This window comes from Bos grunniens, chromosome 18 (genome assembly GCF_055505025.1).
Source record: "Bos grunniens cultivar Pamir isolate PY7600 chromosome 18, Bosgru_T2T1.0, whole genome shotgun sequence".
In the NCBI taxonomy this organism is placed as follows: domain Eukaryota; kingdom Metazoa; phylum Chordata; class Mammalia; order Artiodactyla; family Bovidae; genus Bos; species Bos grunniens.
Genome location: NC_141182.1, coordinates 15,925,495 through 15,942,761, shown reverse-complemented (window position 1 = coordinate 15,942,761; position 17,267 = coordinate 15,925,495). Strand labels below are relative to the sequence as shown.

Below are 17,267 nucleotides of genomic sequence, written 5' to 3'. Positions count from 1 at the left end.
CAGACATAGAGACCAGACTTGTGGACAAAGTAGAGGAAGAACAGGGTGGGATGCTTTGAGAGAGTAGCATTGAAACATATACATTACCATATGTGAAATAGATTGCCAGTCGGAATTTTCTATGTGACACAGGGAGCTCAAACCCAGTGCTGCATGACAACCTAGAGAGGGTGGGATGGGGTAGGAGGTGGGAGGGAGATTCAAGAGGAAGGGCAGATATGTATACCTATGGCTGATTCATGTTAATGTATGGGATTAAACCAATACAGTGCTGTAAAACAGTTACTCTCCAATTAAAAATAATAATTTTTAAAAATTAATAATACTGAAACATGACTATGATAAATAGTAAAGTGTTGCTTTTAGAGTGAGAAAGCAAAAATTTGATTATGATTAGACTATCTTTTAAAAAAATATAGCCTGTCTTAAAATGTGTAAGATATAAAAGTAGTACACATAATTGTTTTTAAAAGTAAAGAACAGAGGAGGAACAAGATGGCGGAGCAGTAGGTGGATGTGGAGTACATTTCTCTCCACGGATACATCAGGAGTACACCTTCAGACACAGAAGTGCATGCAGAACACCAGCTGAGAGTGGACAGGAGTACCTGACCAGTGGAAAAGAATATATAGAACCATGCAAAACTTGGTAGGACAAAGGAACTAGGGGGAAAAGGGAGTGAGTGTTAGTAGGACTGGACTGCCCTCAGTGGGTGGGGGAACTGAAGCAGCAGTCCGATCCCCACATCGGGGCAAGTGTCTGAGTCAGAGGAGAAACATTTAAGGCTGAGAGTGAAAAAGCTGATCTGTGAAAGCCTAAATGGAATGAGAATCAGAGTACTTGCTGCAGCCATACATACCCCGGACAAAAATGCTGGTCCCCTGGAAGGCGCAGCAGCTGGGAGCTGGAGTTTAGGGATTGTGGATCAACCCCAGGGTGAGGGCTGCTGTTGACTGCAGAGAGACAGATTGAGGGGATGTGAAGTAGGAGTTCGTGGTGGGAAATGCTAGTGGAGGAAAGCCAGGCAGTCATGGAAGCAAGGCAGTACTGCTGAGTCACGCATAGGGGGTGAAGCCATCACTATAGCCTCTCTCCCCCCACATGCCAGCATTGGCAGCTGAACAAGAGAGAGGCTGGCCTATTAAATGCCTGATGCATTTGAGTACAGAGTAGGACCCCACCCAAGGTGCTCCTCCAAGTGACTGATGCACCGAACTACAGAGTAGGGCCCCACCCAGAGTGCCCTTTTAAGTGCCTGAAGCACCAGTCTACAGAGTGGGACCCCAGCCAGGAGGGCCCCCTCTATGTGCCTGACTCGCAAAACTACAGAGAAGGACCCTAGGCAAGGGAGCCCTCTAAGGGCCTATACAGGCAGAGCTAGAGAGAAAGTTTGGCCAAAGAAACCTTCTGATCACCAGCTACAAGAGGCTTGGAAAAAGACCATAGGGCCATAACTCCTGTGGCGGAGGCAGTCTTTGTCCCTGCACAGTTGGTACCGCCAGAGTCCCCATGAGCCAAGCAGCTGCACCACCTGCACGCTCAACTCTCACTGAGGCAGAGCTGCCACAGGCAAAAAAGTCTTGCCTCTGTGCACGCAGGATAGCTTTGGTTGTGTCCAATTCTTTGCGACCCTGTAGACTGTGGCCTGCCAGGCTTCTCTGTCATGGAGGGGGCTTCTCCAAGAAAGAATACTGGAGCATATTGGCCAATAGTGGTTGCCATACCCTTCTATAGCACTATATTTCCTACTGCCCTAGCTGCCAAACCCCCTGAATACCTGGTGCTGCCAGACCCCTGCAACCCAAGCAACTGTAGCACATTTACACCTGGCTCTCACAGGTTAAACCCAAGTCCTCTGGAGCAGCCTTAGGAGGAAACCGCTGTGGACGACCCACATGTAGAGGTGGAAATAAAACCACAGTTGAAACTCAGGGGCAGTGTGGCTAAGGAAGAAGACCCAAAACATTCCCATCAGCTGTACAGTTCGGTTCAGTTCAGTCGCTCAGTCATGTCCTACTCTTTGCAACTCCATGGACTGCAACACACCAGGCCTCCCTGTCCATCACCAGCTCTCGGAGCTTACTCAAACTCATGTCCATTGAGTCAGTGATGCCATCCAACCGTCTCATCCTCTGTCATCCTCTTCTCCTCCCGCCTTCAATCTTTCCCAGCATCAGGGTCTTTTCAAATGAGTCAGTTCTTCACATCAGGTAGCCACAGTATTGCAGTTTTAGCTTCAGCATCAGTCCTTCCAATGAATATTCAGGACTGCTTTCCTTTAGAATGGACTGATTGGATCTCCTTGCTGTCCAAGGGACTCTTAAGAGTCTTCTCCAACACCATGGTTCAAAAGCATCAGTTCTTCAGTGCTCAGCTTTTTTCATAGTCCAACTCTCACATCCGTACTTGACAGCTGGAAAAACTATAGCTTTTACTAGACGGACCTTTGTTGGCAAAGTAATATCTGCTTTTTAATATGCTGTCTAGGTTCAAGCTGCACATTAAATCCACACAATCAACTAGGTAGACTCTCTGTCCATGGAATATATAAAAGGCCATTGAGAGCTCCTACAAAAGAAAACATACTAGTTCTGATAGCTGTGGACATTGGCGGCCGAGAACACACAGGAGTAAGACCAGATTAGAATCTGAGCTGTGTCCACAGCAGGTCCAGGGACCAGCACAGTATTGGAGGTCATCCTAAGGTGGACTGTGACTCCCAGCAAGGCAAAGAACTCTGACAGCAGTGATTGAACAAAAATATTTATTATTCCTTTTTTTTTTAACTTGTTCTGTAGATTCTTTTGTATTTTTTTTCCCTTTTTTCCCCTTCTCTTGTAGTTGTCGATTTTATTAGCACTAATAAATCCAGTTAAACTTTTGAGCTTTTTTTTTTTTCTTTTTCCTCAGTCACATTTTTATTGTTTTCATAAACCTCTGCTTCTGTGTTGGGCTTTTGCAGGTCTCTGCAGTTTTCCTCTTTTTGTTTTTCTTTTTGATTTTTTGTTTTTTTTGATCTCTTTTAAAAATTTTAATTTTTAATTTTTTAAACCCATTATTATTTTTTCTACATTTATTCCTAGTGTTCTTTTCCCCTTGCAGTTAATCTTTAATGTATAGAAATCTTCCTCTACGTCTATTTAATTTTGCGTATCTATTCTTTCCTTTCCTCTCAATGTATTTGTTAGTTTTGTTTGCACTGCTTTATTCCCCACTTGGCACCTTGCTTTAGTTTTGTTTTCCAATTTGTGCTTTAGTTAGTTTTGTTTTTAACTGGTAAATATAATTTTTTATTTCCTTTGTTCACTGGGTCAACCTACTATATTTTTGTTGGACTGTGTTGACTTTGCTCTTGGGTGTATATGTGTATATTCCATTATTTTAATTCTAATTTGCCTGATTTTCTAACTGCCATTTGTCTGTGGTTCATCTTTGGTTTCTCATTTTTGGATATTTGTTTTAATCTCACTTAATGCCATAACAAACCACTTGTGGAATCTTTGTTCCCAACCAGAGATCAAGCACTGAGCCTTTGGAATGGTAGCACTGACTACAAGACCCTAGACTACCAGAGAACTAACCCTAGGGAGTATCACATAGTGAGAACTCACACAAAGGAAACCATGTGAATACAAGAACCAGCATCACCCACCCACCAGTAGCACCCTGTGCATCTGAACAACAAACAAAAATACAAATCCAATATCAGCAGACAGGATTACCACATCACTCAGCCTTGCCCATCAGAGGAAAAACAAACAAAAACTCAGCACAGATCTCACCCTAGAGGAAGCTTACACAAACCACTGCACCAGCTTTAGGGGGCAGAAACCAAAAGGAAGAAAGAATTCAACCTTGAAGCCTGGGAAAATTAGACCTCAAACACAATAAGTTTAAAATATATGTAATAAAATAGCAGAGAAATACTACACACATGAAGGAACAAACTAGAAACACAGAAGTCCAAATAAATCAAGAGCAAATAGGCAAAAAAGAATTCAGAATAATGATAGTAAAGATGATGAAAAACCTTGAAAGCAAAATGGAGAAAATGCAAGAATCAATTAACAAAGACCTAGAAGAATTAAAGAATAAACATGCAGAGACAACACAGTTACTAAAATTAAAAATACACTAGAAGGACTCAATAGCAGACTATCTGAACCAGAAGAATGAATCAGTGAGCTGGAAGATAAAATGGTGGAAATAACTTCTGAAGAGCAAAATAAAGTAAAAAGAATGAAAAGAGCTGAGGACAGTCTCAGAGACTTCTGGGACAATATCAGATGCACCAACATTGAAATTATAGGGGTCCCAGAAGAAAAAGAGAGAAAGGGTATGAGAAAATTTTTGAAGAGATTATAGTTGAAAATTTCCCCAACATGGAAAAGGAAATAGTCAAGCAAGACCAAGAGGCACGAAGAGTCCCATACAGTATAAACCCAAGGAGAAACATACCCAGACACATACTAATCAAACTAACAAAGACTAAACACAAAGTAAGAATATTAAAAGCAGCGATGGAGAAGCAACAAATAACATACAAGGGAAATCCCATGCACTTAACAGTTGATCTTTCAACAGAAACTCTGCAGGCCAGAAGGGAATGGCAGGATATATTTAAAATACTGAAAGGGAAAAATCTACAACCAAGATGAATGTACTCAGCAAGAATCTCATTCAGAATTGATGGAGAAATAAAAAGCTTTTCAGACAAGCAAAAGTTAAGAGAATTCAGTACCACCAAACCAGCTTTACAACAAATGTTAAAGGGACTTATATAGTTAAGAAATACAACAGAAGAAAAAAGATCTACAAAAGCAACCCCAAACAATTAAGAAAATCACAAGTAATCAATAATTACTTTAAATGTAAATGGATTAAATGCTTCAACCAAAAGACACAGACTTGCTGAATGGCTACAAAAACAAGACCCATTTATATGCTGTTTACAAGAAACCTACCTCAGACCTCAAGACACATATAGACTGAAAGTGAGAGGATGGAAAAATATACTCCATGCAAATGGGAAGCAAAAGAAAGCTGGAGTAGCAATCCTCATATCAGACAAAATAGACCTTAAAATAAAGAAGATTACAAGAGATAAGATAAAATGATAAGATCATTACACTACATAATGATCAAGGGATCAATCCAAGAGGGAGACAGAACAATTGTAAATGTCTATACGCCCAACATAGGAGCACCTCAATACATAAGACAGACGCTAACAGACCTAAAAGGGGAAATTGACAGTACTGCAATAATAGTAGGAGACTTCAACACCCCACTCTCACCAATGGACAGATCATCAAAACAGAAAATTAATAAGTAAACACAAGTCTTAAATGATACATTAGATGAGCTGGACCTCATTGATATATTCAGGACATTCCATCCAAATGCAGAAGAATACACCTTCTTCTCAAATGCACATGGAATATTCTCCAGGATAGACCAAATCTTGGGTCACAAATTAAACCTCACTAAATTTAAGAAAGTTGAAATCATTTCAGTCATCTTCTCTGACCACAGTGATATGAGACTAGATATCAATTACAAGAAAAAAAACTGTAAGAAACACAAACACATGAAGATTAAACAACACATTTCTAAATAACCAACAGGTTACTGAAGAAATCAAAAGGAAAGTCAAAAAATCTCTAGAAAGAAATGACAATGGAAATACGACAACTCAAAACCTATGGGATGGAGCAAAAGCATTCCTGAGAGGAAAGATAGCAATACATTCCTACCTCAAGAAACAAGAAAAACATCGAATAGACAACCTAAATTTACAGCTAAAACAACTGGATAAAGAAGAACAGAAAAGCCCCAAAATTAGTCGAAGGAAAGAAATCATAAAGATCTGAGCAGAAATAAATGCAAAAGGAATGAAAGAAAGATTAGTAAAGATTAATAAAACTAAAAGCTGGTTCTTTGAGAAGATAAACAAAATTGACAAACCTTTAGCCAGACTCATGAAGAAAAAAAAAAGACAAAAATCAAATCAAAATTAGAAATAAAAAAGGAGAGATTACAACAGATAATTCAGAAATACAAAGGATTATAAGAGACTATTATGAACAACTATACGGCAATGAAATAGATAACTTGGAAGAAATGGACAGATTCTTAGAAAAGTTCAATCTTCCAAGCCTGAACCAGGAATAAATAGAAATTATAAACAATTACAAGCACTGAAATTGAAGCTGTGATCCAAAATCTCCCAAAAAACAAAAGCCCAGGACCACATGACTTTACAGGAGAATTCTTTCAGATATTTAGAGAAGAGCTATGCTGGATCATTGAAAAAGCCAGAGTTCAAGAAAAACATCTATGTCTGCTTTATTGACTATGCCAAAGCCTTTGACTGTGTGGATCACAATAAACTGTGGAAAATTCTGAAAGAGATGGGAATACCAGACCACCTGACCTGCCTCTTGAGAAACCTATATGCAGGTCAGGAAGCAAAAGTTAGAACTGGACGTGAAACAACAGACTGGTTCCAAATAGGAAAAGGAGTACGTCAAGTCTGTATACAGTCACCCTGCTTATTTAACTTCTATGCAGAGTACATCATGAGAAACGCTGGGCTGGAAGAAGCACAAGCTGGAATCAAGATTGTGGGAAGAAATATCAATAACTTCAGATATGCAGGTGACACCACCCTTATGGCAGAAAGTGAAGAGGAACTCAAAAGCCTCTTGATGAAAGTGAAAGAGGAGAATGAAAAAGTTGGCTTAAAGCTCAACATTCAGGAAATGAAGCTCATGGCATCTGGTCCCATCACTTCATGGGGAGTAGATGGGGAAACAGTGGAAACAGTATCAGACTTTATTTTCTTGGGCTCCAAAATCACTACAGATGGTGACTGCAGCCATGAAATTAAAAGACACTCCTTGGAAGGAAAGTTATGACTAACCTGGATAGCATATTGAAAAGCAGAGACATTACTTTGCCAACAAAGGTCCGTCTAGTCAAGGCTATGGTTTTTCCAGTGGTCATGTATGGATGTGAGAGTTGGGCTATGAAGAAGGCTGAGTGCGGAAGAATTGATGCTTTAGAACTGTGGTACTGTACAAGACTCTTGCAAGTCCCTTGGACTGCAAGGAGATCCAACCAGTCCATTCTAAAGGGGACCAGCCCTGGGTGTTCATTGGAAGGACTGATGCTGAGGCTGAAACTCCAATATTTTGGCCACCTGATGCAAAGAGTTGACTCATTGGAAAAGACCCTGATGCTGAGAGGGATGGGGGGCAGGAAGAAAAGGGGTCGACAAAGGATGAGATGGCTGGATGGCATCACTGACTCGATGCACGTGAGTTTCGGTGAACTCCGGCAGTTGGTGATGGACAGGAAGGCCTGGCATGCTGCTATTCATGGGTTGCAAAGGGTGGGACACGACTGAGCGACTGAACTGAACTGAAGGAAACAAATCAAAGAAAACATAAATAGTTGGAGAGATATTCCATGTTCCTGGGTAGGAAGAATCAATATTTTGAAAATGACTGTACTACCAAATGCAATCTACAGATTCAGTGTTCAGTTCAGTTCAGTCGCTCAGTCATGTCTCTTTGTGACCTTTGTGACCCCATGAATCACAGCACGCCAGGCCTCCCTGTCCATCACCAACTCCTGGAGTTCACCCAGACTCACGTCCATCGAGTCATGATGCCATCCAGCCATCTCATCCTCTGTTGTCCCCTTCTCCTCCTGCCCCCAATCCCTCCCAGCATCAGTCTTTTCCAATGAGTCAACTCTTCGCATGAGGTGGCCAAAGTACTGGAATTTCAGCTTTAGCATCATTCCCTCCAAAGAAATCCCAGGGCTGATCTCCTTCAGAATGGAGTGGTTGGATCTCCTTGCAGTCCAAGGGACTCTCAAGAGTCTTTTCCAACACCACAGTTCAAAAGCATCAATTCTTCAGCGCTCAGCCTTCTTCACAGTCCAACTCTCACATCCATACATGTCCACTGGAAAACCATAGCCTTGACTAGACGAACCTTTGTTGGCAAAGTAGTGTGATCCCTATCAAATTACCAATCACATTTTTCACAGTACTAGAACCAAAACTTTCACAATTCATATCGAAACACAAAAGACCCCAAATGGCCAAAGCAGTCTTGAGAAAGAAAAATGGAGCTTGAAGAATCAACCTTCCTGAGTTCAGATTATACTACAAAGCTACAGTCATCAAGACAGTATGGTACTGGCACAAAAACAGAAATATTGACCAGTAGAACAAGATAGAAATCCCTGAAATAAACTCATGCACCTATGGGTACCTTATTTAGACAAAGGAGTCAAGAGTATACAATGCGGCAAATTCAGCCTCTTCAATAAATGGTGCTGGGAAACCTGGACAGCTACGTGTAAAAGAATGAAACTGGAACACTTCCTAACACTATACACAAAGATAAACTCAAAATGGATTAAAGACCTAAATGTATGACCAGAAACTATAAAGTTCTTAGAGGAAAACATAGGTAGAACACTCAATGACATAAATCTCAGCAAGATCCTCTATGACCCACCTCCTAGAGTAACAGAAATAAAAAACAAAAGGAAACAAGTGGGACCTGATCAAACTTAAAAGCGTTTACACAGCAAGGTGAAAAGACAACCCTTAGAATGGGAAGAAATAATAGCAAATGAAACAACTGGCAAAGTATTAATTTCCAAAATATACAAGCAGTTCATACAACTCAATGCCAGAAAAACAAACAGCCCAATCAAAAGGTGGGAAGAAGACCTAAACAGACATTTCTCCAAAGAAGACATACAGATGGCTAACAAGCACATGAAAAGATGCTCAACATCACTCATTAGAGAAATGCAAATCAAACCTCACACCTGTCAGAATGGCCATCATCAAAAAGTCTATATACAGTAAATGTTGGAGAGGTTATGGAGAACAGGGAATGCTCTTGCACTTTTGGTGGGAATGTAAATTGATATAGCCACTATGGAAGATGGTATGGAGATTCCTTTAAAAACTAGGAATAAAACCACCATATGACCCAGCAATCCCACTCCTAGGCATTATACCTTGAGGAAATTGAAATTGAAAGAGACTCATGTATCCCATTGTTCATTGCAGCAGTATTTACAATACCTAGAACATCGAAGCAGCCTAGATGTCCATCGACAGATGAATGGATAAAGAAGTAATGGTACAATGGAATATTACTCGGCCATAAAAAGGAACGCCATTTGAGTCAGTTCTAATGAGGTGGATGAACCTAGAACCTATTATACAGAGTGTAGTAGGTCAGAAAGAGAAGGATAAATATCGTATTCTAACACATACATATGGAATCTAGAAAAATAATACTGAAGAATTTATTTACAGGGCAACAGTGGAGAAACAGAGAATAGACTTATGGACATGGGAAGAGGGGAGGAGAGGGTGAGATGTATGGCAAGAGTAACATGGAAACTTGCATTACCATATGTAAAACAGATAGCAGCAAGAATTTGCTGTATGGCTCAGGAAACTTCAGGTCTGTATCAATCTAGAGGAGTGGGATGGGGAGGGAGATGGGAAGGAGGTTCAAAAGAGAGGGGATATATGTATACCTATGGCTGATTCATGTTGAGATTTGACAGTAAACAGCGAAATTCTGTAAAGCAATTAGCCTTCAAAAAGATAAATTAATTAAAAAATATAAAATGTTTAAAAAGATGCATTTAATTGCATCATTGTGTAGGGTAGCTGCTGCTGCTGCTAAGTCACTTCAGTCTTGTCCGACTCTGTACGATCCCAGAGACGGCAGCCTACCAGTCTTCCCCGTCCCTGGGATTCTCCAGGCAAGAACACTGGAGTGGGTTGCCATTTCCTTCTCCAATGCATGAAAGTGAAAAGTGAAAGTGAAGTCGCTCAGTCGTTCCCGACTCCTAGCGACCCCGTGGACTGCAGCCTACCAGGCTCCTCTGTCCATGGATTTTCCAGGCAAGAGTACTGGAGTGGGATGCCATTGCCTTCTCCAGTGTAGGGTAGCACTGATCCCTAAAACATATTTTTGTTGTTTCATTCTATGATTGTTACCACTTTCAATCTACCAGAAAGAATATGCAGGTGGTCTTTAATTGTCTTGTTTTCTTTGCTTAGGATGACATATCCATTAGGAAAAGTGGGACTAGCTGTGGAACTATCAATTATCATTATAGAAAAATATTTTTTTAGCTTAAGAGACCTATCTGAGATTTTAATGGTACTTGTAAAAACATTGCTGTAATAAAATGAACTAGAATTACGAAAGAAAAAAAAAGTAAAGAACGCCTTTGAATGACTAGTACTAAATGTTCCCTTTAAATGCATTTTCTTTAATTGTATTAATACAGGGTCATCTGCTTTATTTTCTTTGATGGATCAAGCATGTTAAAATAAAGTTTACAGACTTTGCTGGTGTCCAGCAGTTAAGACTCCACAATTCCACTGCAGGGAGCACAGATTCCATCCCTGGCCAGGGAAATGAGATCCTACATGCCATGTGCTTAGGCAAAAAAAAAAAAAAAAAAATACTGATAGCCTTCCTTGTTGAACTTGCAAGGAGTCACATCACCCATCATTGATGTTGCTTAGATCTAGATCTTATAAACTGTCAATAAGCATCATTTGATATACATAAATATGTATATATATATAAAATTTAAAATATGTTTAAATACAACTGTATTATTACTGTTTTATGTATTGTATTTCTTCCGGTTTAAATGTACACATCAGTAACAAAGCTTACAATTCTGTTATTTTCCTCCTAGATTTATTCCTCACGACATTGTCTGCTTCTAGTACCTTCCAGTTTGAGATATGGGAAAATTTGGTAAGAAATCTTTTCTTTTAAGCATTTTTAAATGATGGCTTTCAATGAAAAGCACACAGTTTTAGAAAATAAAATGAAAGTAATCACTTGGTCGATTGATCTCAACAATAAATAGAACAGTTTTAAGAGCTTTTGGTTGCATTGCTGCATTCAAACTGCTGAATATTGCTGAAGGAAATGATTCATTCAGCATCAATTCCTCTGCAGGTTTTTAAGCATGACTGCCAATTAAACCAATCAGTCTGCCCTAATGCGCATGTTAACAGGGACCCTGCTAGGCTGTCAGCTGGTGAGAGAGGTGCCTGTCATTTAATTTGTCAGCATGATGGTTTGTTGAGGAAAACCCCTTTTAAAAGACTTATTTTTCCTCTTTGCCTTCAGGCTTCTATTAAAAAAAAAATAAGAACAACAGTCACTAAATTTATTGCCAAGTTGACCAGGATTAACGAACCTTCCCCAGTAATTTTTTGAATTGCAAGTAGAATATTCCCAAACTGGTGTCATGGTTTTATTTTATTTTTAGCTTGAGGTAGATTATATGAAAGATGAATTAATGCAGAATAGACTACCCCAAGTTTTAAAATTCAATTATGGGTACAAAATAGAGGATAGGATTTGAGGACAGGCCAAACTGGCCAACTGAGTGACATTCATGAAATAATGGTCAAGTATTAAACCTCACTTTTCTCATGTGGGAAACAGAAGTAGAATGTCTGCTTCATAGACTGTGAAGATTAAAATGAAACAGTGTTTGTAAAGTACCTGGCACACAGTAGACACTTGGCGAATTTTAGTTTGAGATCACTTGATTTCCCAGCTATTTACTCTAGATTGTCTCTTATTCAATCCAGATTAAACCCATTGCATTTTAAGAGATTTTTGTTAAAGTACTCATGAACAATAAATAGATCTTAAAAAATGTAAAGCACAAGGCCATGGAAGAAGATTCATTATTTGCCATCTCTTATAGCAGAGTCATAACTCAGATTTCTTCATAGGAGGAAACTAGGAAGAGGGAAAGAGCTTTGTTTAGATAAAATTAGGGCTTTTGAATATTACTAACTACACCCCAACTAAGCAATCTGATCTTTCTTTCTCTTTTAATGAGGCAAGGAGAAAGAAGAAAGACTTCTACACTGGAAAGATTTATCTTTGTTTAATGTACATCTTTTAAAAATATAGTTGAATTTGTTTTTCTGATGATAGATATATGGTGGTTATATTCTTAATGGTTACTGTATATGAAATCTTCCACTAGTAGGGGATACTCATTTTTAGGTGACCTTGAAATCAAGTGAATCTTGAGGTTTTAGAAAGTGAGAAAATCAGTCATTTTGATGGATTATTAATATCCATCTGGGAGAGAAAAGCCTCATTATTAGTAAATATATATTTATATAATCAGGGACTACTTTTAAGTATTTTATTTCCTCTCAGCCTAGGCTGATTTAAAGGTAATAAAATGAAGCAACTTTCACTGGAGAAAAATCATGAAGAGACTAGATTTTGGAGAGGGGATCTTTTTTCCCTTTGTTATTTTTTTTTTAAACAAAATTAATAAATTGTCTATTTGCCAGTAGAGACTAAGGATTCTTCTTGTGGTAAAATAGCTGGATCCACACGGTATTTGTGTTATCAGTAATATAAAACTCATTAGTACAAATTAAGGAGAATGTAGACTCAAAATTAACTAGTTCAGATTAAGTTTTGTAAAATGGGAGAATCATTTTTTAATTAGTGACTGGAGAAGTTGCAGTAACACATTCGTTGACCAAAAAGCCTTCAAAACATATAAAGTCATATTAGCTAGTAGAGGAATATGAGCTGCAGCAGATCTTTTTAGTCAGCTGTGGTGTGCACAGCCACGGTAGATGCTCTGGGAGATCAGAAACTAACCGAAGACGAGGACGAGGGCGAAGATCTGAGTGTAGGCGACTCTGACTGATGTGATGAGATGTACTAACCCCATGTTACAAAGAGTTAAGAAACAGAGCAGTTGCTTCCATTTGGTAGCAATAACCATAATAATTCTTCTAGCTATGAACCATAACAAAGTTCATACATAACTCACAATTGCCAAAACATGGGAAAAACCTAAATGTCCATTGACAGATGAATGGTTAAAGAAGATGTGGGGGGGAGGGGGTGTGTATGTGTGTCTGTGTATATATATAATGGAATCTTACTCAGACATAAAAAAGAATGAAATACTGCTATTTGCAGCAACTGGAGATTCTTTACTAAGTGAAGTAAGTCTGATAGACATACATGATATCACTTATATGTGGAATCTAAAATGCGGCACAAATGAATTTACCTATAAATCAGAAGTAGACTCACAGACATAGAGATCTGACAGAGTGTGGTTGCTAAAGGGGAGGACTGGAAATTTGGAGTTGTTAAATGCAAACTATTACATTCAGAGTGGATAAACAACAAAGTCCTACTTTATATAGCTCTGTCTAATCTCCTGGGATAAACCAAAATGTAAAGAATATTAAAAAAAGAATGTATATCTGTATATAATGGAGTCACTTTGCTATACAGCAGAGATTGGCACAATACTGTATATCAATTCTACTTTAATTTTTAAAAAAAAAAGAAGGAAGAAGAAAAATCATCCAGCCTAAAAGGGCCAAGACTGAAAATTTCTAACGTAAAGGGTGGTGGGTGTTTATTCATGGGTTTTGATTTGCCATTCTTCTCTTAACTCTTTCCGTTCATGATACATCTCTGTTCTCTTCCTTGATTTCTAGTCCTACATTTCTAATCATTTTCTTGATATAACTCTTATCTAAAATAATTTCTTTTCCTGCTCCCAATTAGACCTTCCTTTGTGTTTTCTATTACCTTTGTGTTGGTAGGCATTCTGTGTTCTCATATCTATCCCTTATCTGTCCCTAGCATTCCACTCCTTTAATCATTCATCTGTTTCCCGGGATATAGTAAACTCTACTTATTTCCCCACCTCCAGATTTTCCATCTGATACACAGTATCCAGAGTAATTGCAACAATGAAAGCTCTATTTATCTCACTCTCAGTCCTAAAACCTTTAGGACTTAAGCTTCTCAATAAATCTTTAAAAGATCAAACTACTTAGTTTAGGAGTCAAGGCCTTTGCTGATCTTGTGTAAAGCTATTCTTCTAATCCATATTCTGGCCCAAATCAGCCACTTTCTACTCTATGTCCTCTATTTCCTGTGCATATCCTTTCCCTACTCTTCCTTTTCTTTCAGCCACTAAAATCCTGCTCATCTGCATTAGCCATTTCAAATACCACGTCTTCCTTAAAGCCCTCCCTGATGATCCTGAGTGGACCAAATGGAAGCAACTGCTCTGTTTTTTAACTCCTTGTAACATGGGGTTAGTACATCTCATCACATCAGTCAGAGTCGCCTACACTCAGATCTTCGCCCTCCTCCTCATCTTCCGTTAGTTTCTGATCTCCCACAGCATCTACCGTGGGGCTGTGCACACCACAGCTGACTAAAAAGATTTGCTGCAGCTCATATTCCTCTACTAGCTAATACTGTTTTATATGTTTTTAGGGCTTTTCGGTCAATTAATCTTACTGCAAATTGTCCAGTCACTAATTAAAAATGATCCTCCCATTTTACAAAACTTACACTTATGACAATTCTTACAAAACTTACAACAATCATTTTATTGTTACAAGAATTGTTATGAACATAGGAGTGCCTATATCTTTTTAAGTTATAGTTTTGTCTGGGTATATGCCCAAGAGTGGGATTGCTGGATCATCTGGAGCTCTGTTTTCTGAGGAACTTCCATACTGTTTTCCAGTGGCTCTACCAATTTACATCCCACCAGCAGTGTAGGTGGGTTCCCTTTTCTCCACGCCCTCTCCAGAATTTTATTGTAGACTTTAATGATGGCCATTCTGATTGGTGTGAGGTGGTCCCTCATCATAGTTTTGATTTGTATTTCCCTAATAATTAATGATGTTGAGCATCTACTGGCCATAGGCCAGATGATTCTTTATTGTGGAGATCTGTCCTTTAACTTGTTTACCAGTATCCCTGGCCTCTGTTCCCTTAGATTCTAGAAGCCACCTCCCACTTGAAACAGTCAAAATATCTCCATACGTTGCCCAGTGTCCTCTGGAGAATAAATACACCTCAAGTCAAGAACCATTGCTTTATGAATAAAGATGTAGATACAATGATAGTCATCATATGTTGCTTCGTGATCATTTTTAACATTATAAATATGGCAGTCTAAATACTAAATATTAAAACCTGCAGGCCAAAGCATAGGTGGTCATCCATGAAAGGATACTTATTACAACATAGCACCTGTGATTGGAATTCAAGCAGAAAATGTCAACTCTCCTGTCAGTGGCAGTGTGTTTAGCTGCTTCAGTGATGGATAGCAGATATAATAGTATTACTACTAGCATTCCTAGTCAATAATTGTTAATGTTGACTAAGTACATATTTGTGCATATGCTGAACTAGTAAGCACTTTATATGCATTATTTTACTCATCTTCACAAAAACTTTGTAAAAGTTCATTTTATATAAAAGTAAACAGATGCTTGGAAACGAACAGAAATCATTCTGTCGTTTTTGAGATTGCGTCCAAGTACTGCATTTCAGACTCTTTTGTTGACCATGATGGCTACTCCATTTCTTCTAAGGGATTCCTGCCCACAGTAGTAGATACAATGATCATCTGAGTTAAATTCACCCATTCAAGTCCATTTTAGTTCGATGATTCCTAGAATGTCGACGTTCACTCTTGCCATCTCTTGTTTGACCACTGCCAATTTGCCTTGATTCATGGCATTCCTGACATTCCAGGTTCCTATGCAATATTGCTCTTTACAGCATCGGACCTTGCTTCTATCACCAGTCACATCCACAACTGGGTATTGTTTTTGCTTTGGCTCCATCCCTTCATTCTTTCTGGAGTTATTTCTCCACTGATCTCCAGTAGCATATTGGGCATCTACCAACCTGGGGAGTTCCTCTTTCAGTATCCTATCATTTTGCCTTTTCATACTGTTCGTGAGGTTCTCAAGGCAAGAATACTGAAGTGGTTTGCCATTCCCTTCTCCAGTGGACCACATTCTGTCAGACCTCTCCACCATAACCTGCCCATCTTGGGTGGCCCCACACAACATGGCTTAGTTTCACTGAGTTAGACAAGGCTGTGGTCCGTGTGATTAGATTGACTAGTTTTCTGTGATTATGGTTTGTGTGTCTGCCCTCTGATGCCTCTTGCAACACCTACCTTCTTATCTGGGTTACTCTTACCTTGGACATGGGCAAACCATTGAATATCACAGTAATCCCAAGTCTATGCCTCAACCAGTAACACTGAAGAAGCTAAGGTTGAACGATTCTATGAAGACCTACAAGACCTTTTAAAACACCCAAAAAAGATGTCCTTTTCATTATAGGGGACAGGAATGCAAAAGTAGAAAGTCAAGAAACACCTTGGGTAACAGGCAAATTTGGCCTTGGAATACAGAATGAAGCAGGGCAAAGGCTAATAGAATTTTGCCAAGAGAACACATTGGTCATAGCAAACACCCTCTTCCAACAACACAAGAGAAGACTCTACACATGGACATCACCAGATGGTCAACACCAAAATAAGATTGATTATATTCTTTGCAGGAAAGATGGAGAAGCTCTATACAGTCAGCAAAACAAGATTGGGAGCTGACTGTGGCTCAGATCATGAAATCCTTATTGCCAAATTCAGACTTAAATTGAAGAAAGTAGGGAAAACCACTAGACCATTCAACTATAACCTAAATCAAATAGATTTAAGGGACTATCTCCGATAGACAGAGTGCCTGATGAACTATGGACGGAGGTTCGCGACATTGTACAGGAGACAGGGATCAAGACCATCCCCATGGAAAAGAAATGCAAAAAAGCAAAATGGCTGTTTGGGGAAGCCTTACAAATAGCTGTGAAAAGAAGAGAAGCAAAAAGCAAAGGAGAAAAACAAAGATATAAGCATCTGAATGCAGAGTTCCAAAGAATAGCAAGGAGAGATAAGAAAGCCTTCCTCAGCGATCAGTGCAAAGAAATAGAGAAAAACAACAGAATGGGAAAGACTAGAGATCTCTTCAAGAAAATTAGAGATACCAAGGGAATATTTCATGCAAAGATGGGCTTGATAAAGGACAGAAATGGTATGGACCTAACAGAAGCAGAAGATATTAAGAAGTGGCAAGAATACACAGAAGAACTGTACAGAAAAGATCTTCACCACCAAGGTAATCACAATGGTGTGATCACTCATTTAGAGCCAGACATCCTGGAATGTGAAGTCAAGTGGGCCTTAGAAAAGCATCACTACAAACAAAGCTAGTGGAGGTGATGGTATTCCAGTTGAGCTATTTCAAATCCTGGAAGATGATGCTGGGAAGTGCTGCACTCAATATGCCAGCAAATTT

The 17,267-nt window shown here is 39.1% G+C and overlaps 1 protein-coding gene across 2 annotated transcripts in view; it reads left to right on the top strand.

The window, feature by feature from the left end:
* The window catches only part of ITFG1 (integrin alpha FG-GAP repeat containing 1), a 308,752-nt gene that overhangs the window by 64,933 nt on the left and 226,552 nt on the right, over positions 1 to 17,267 (top strand). For both annotated transcript variants that reach the window (XM_086350567.1, XM_086350568.1), the window contains exon 7: positions 10,769 to 10,830. In XM_086350567.1, coding sequence (XP_086206693.1) covers positions 10,769 to 10,830 — 62 coding nt within the window. The remainder of the gene's footprint in view (positions 1 to 10,768; positions 10,831 to 17,267) is intronic.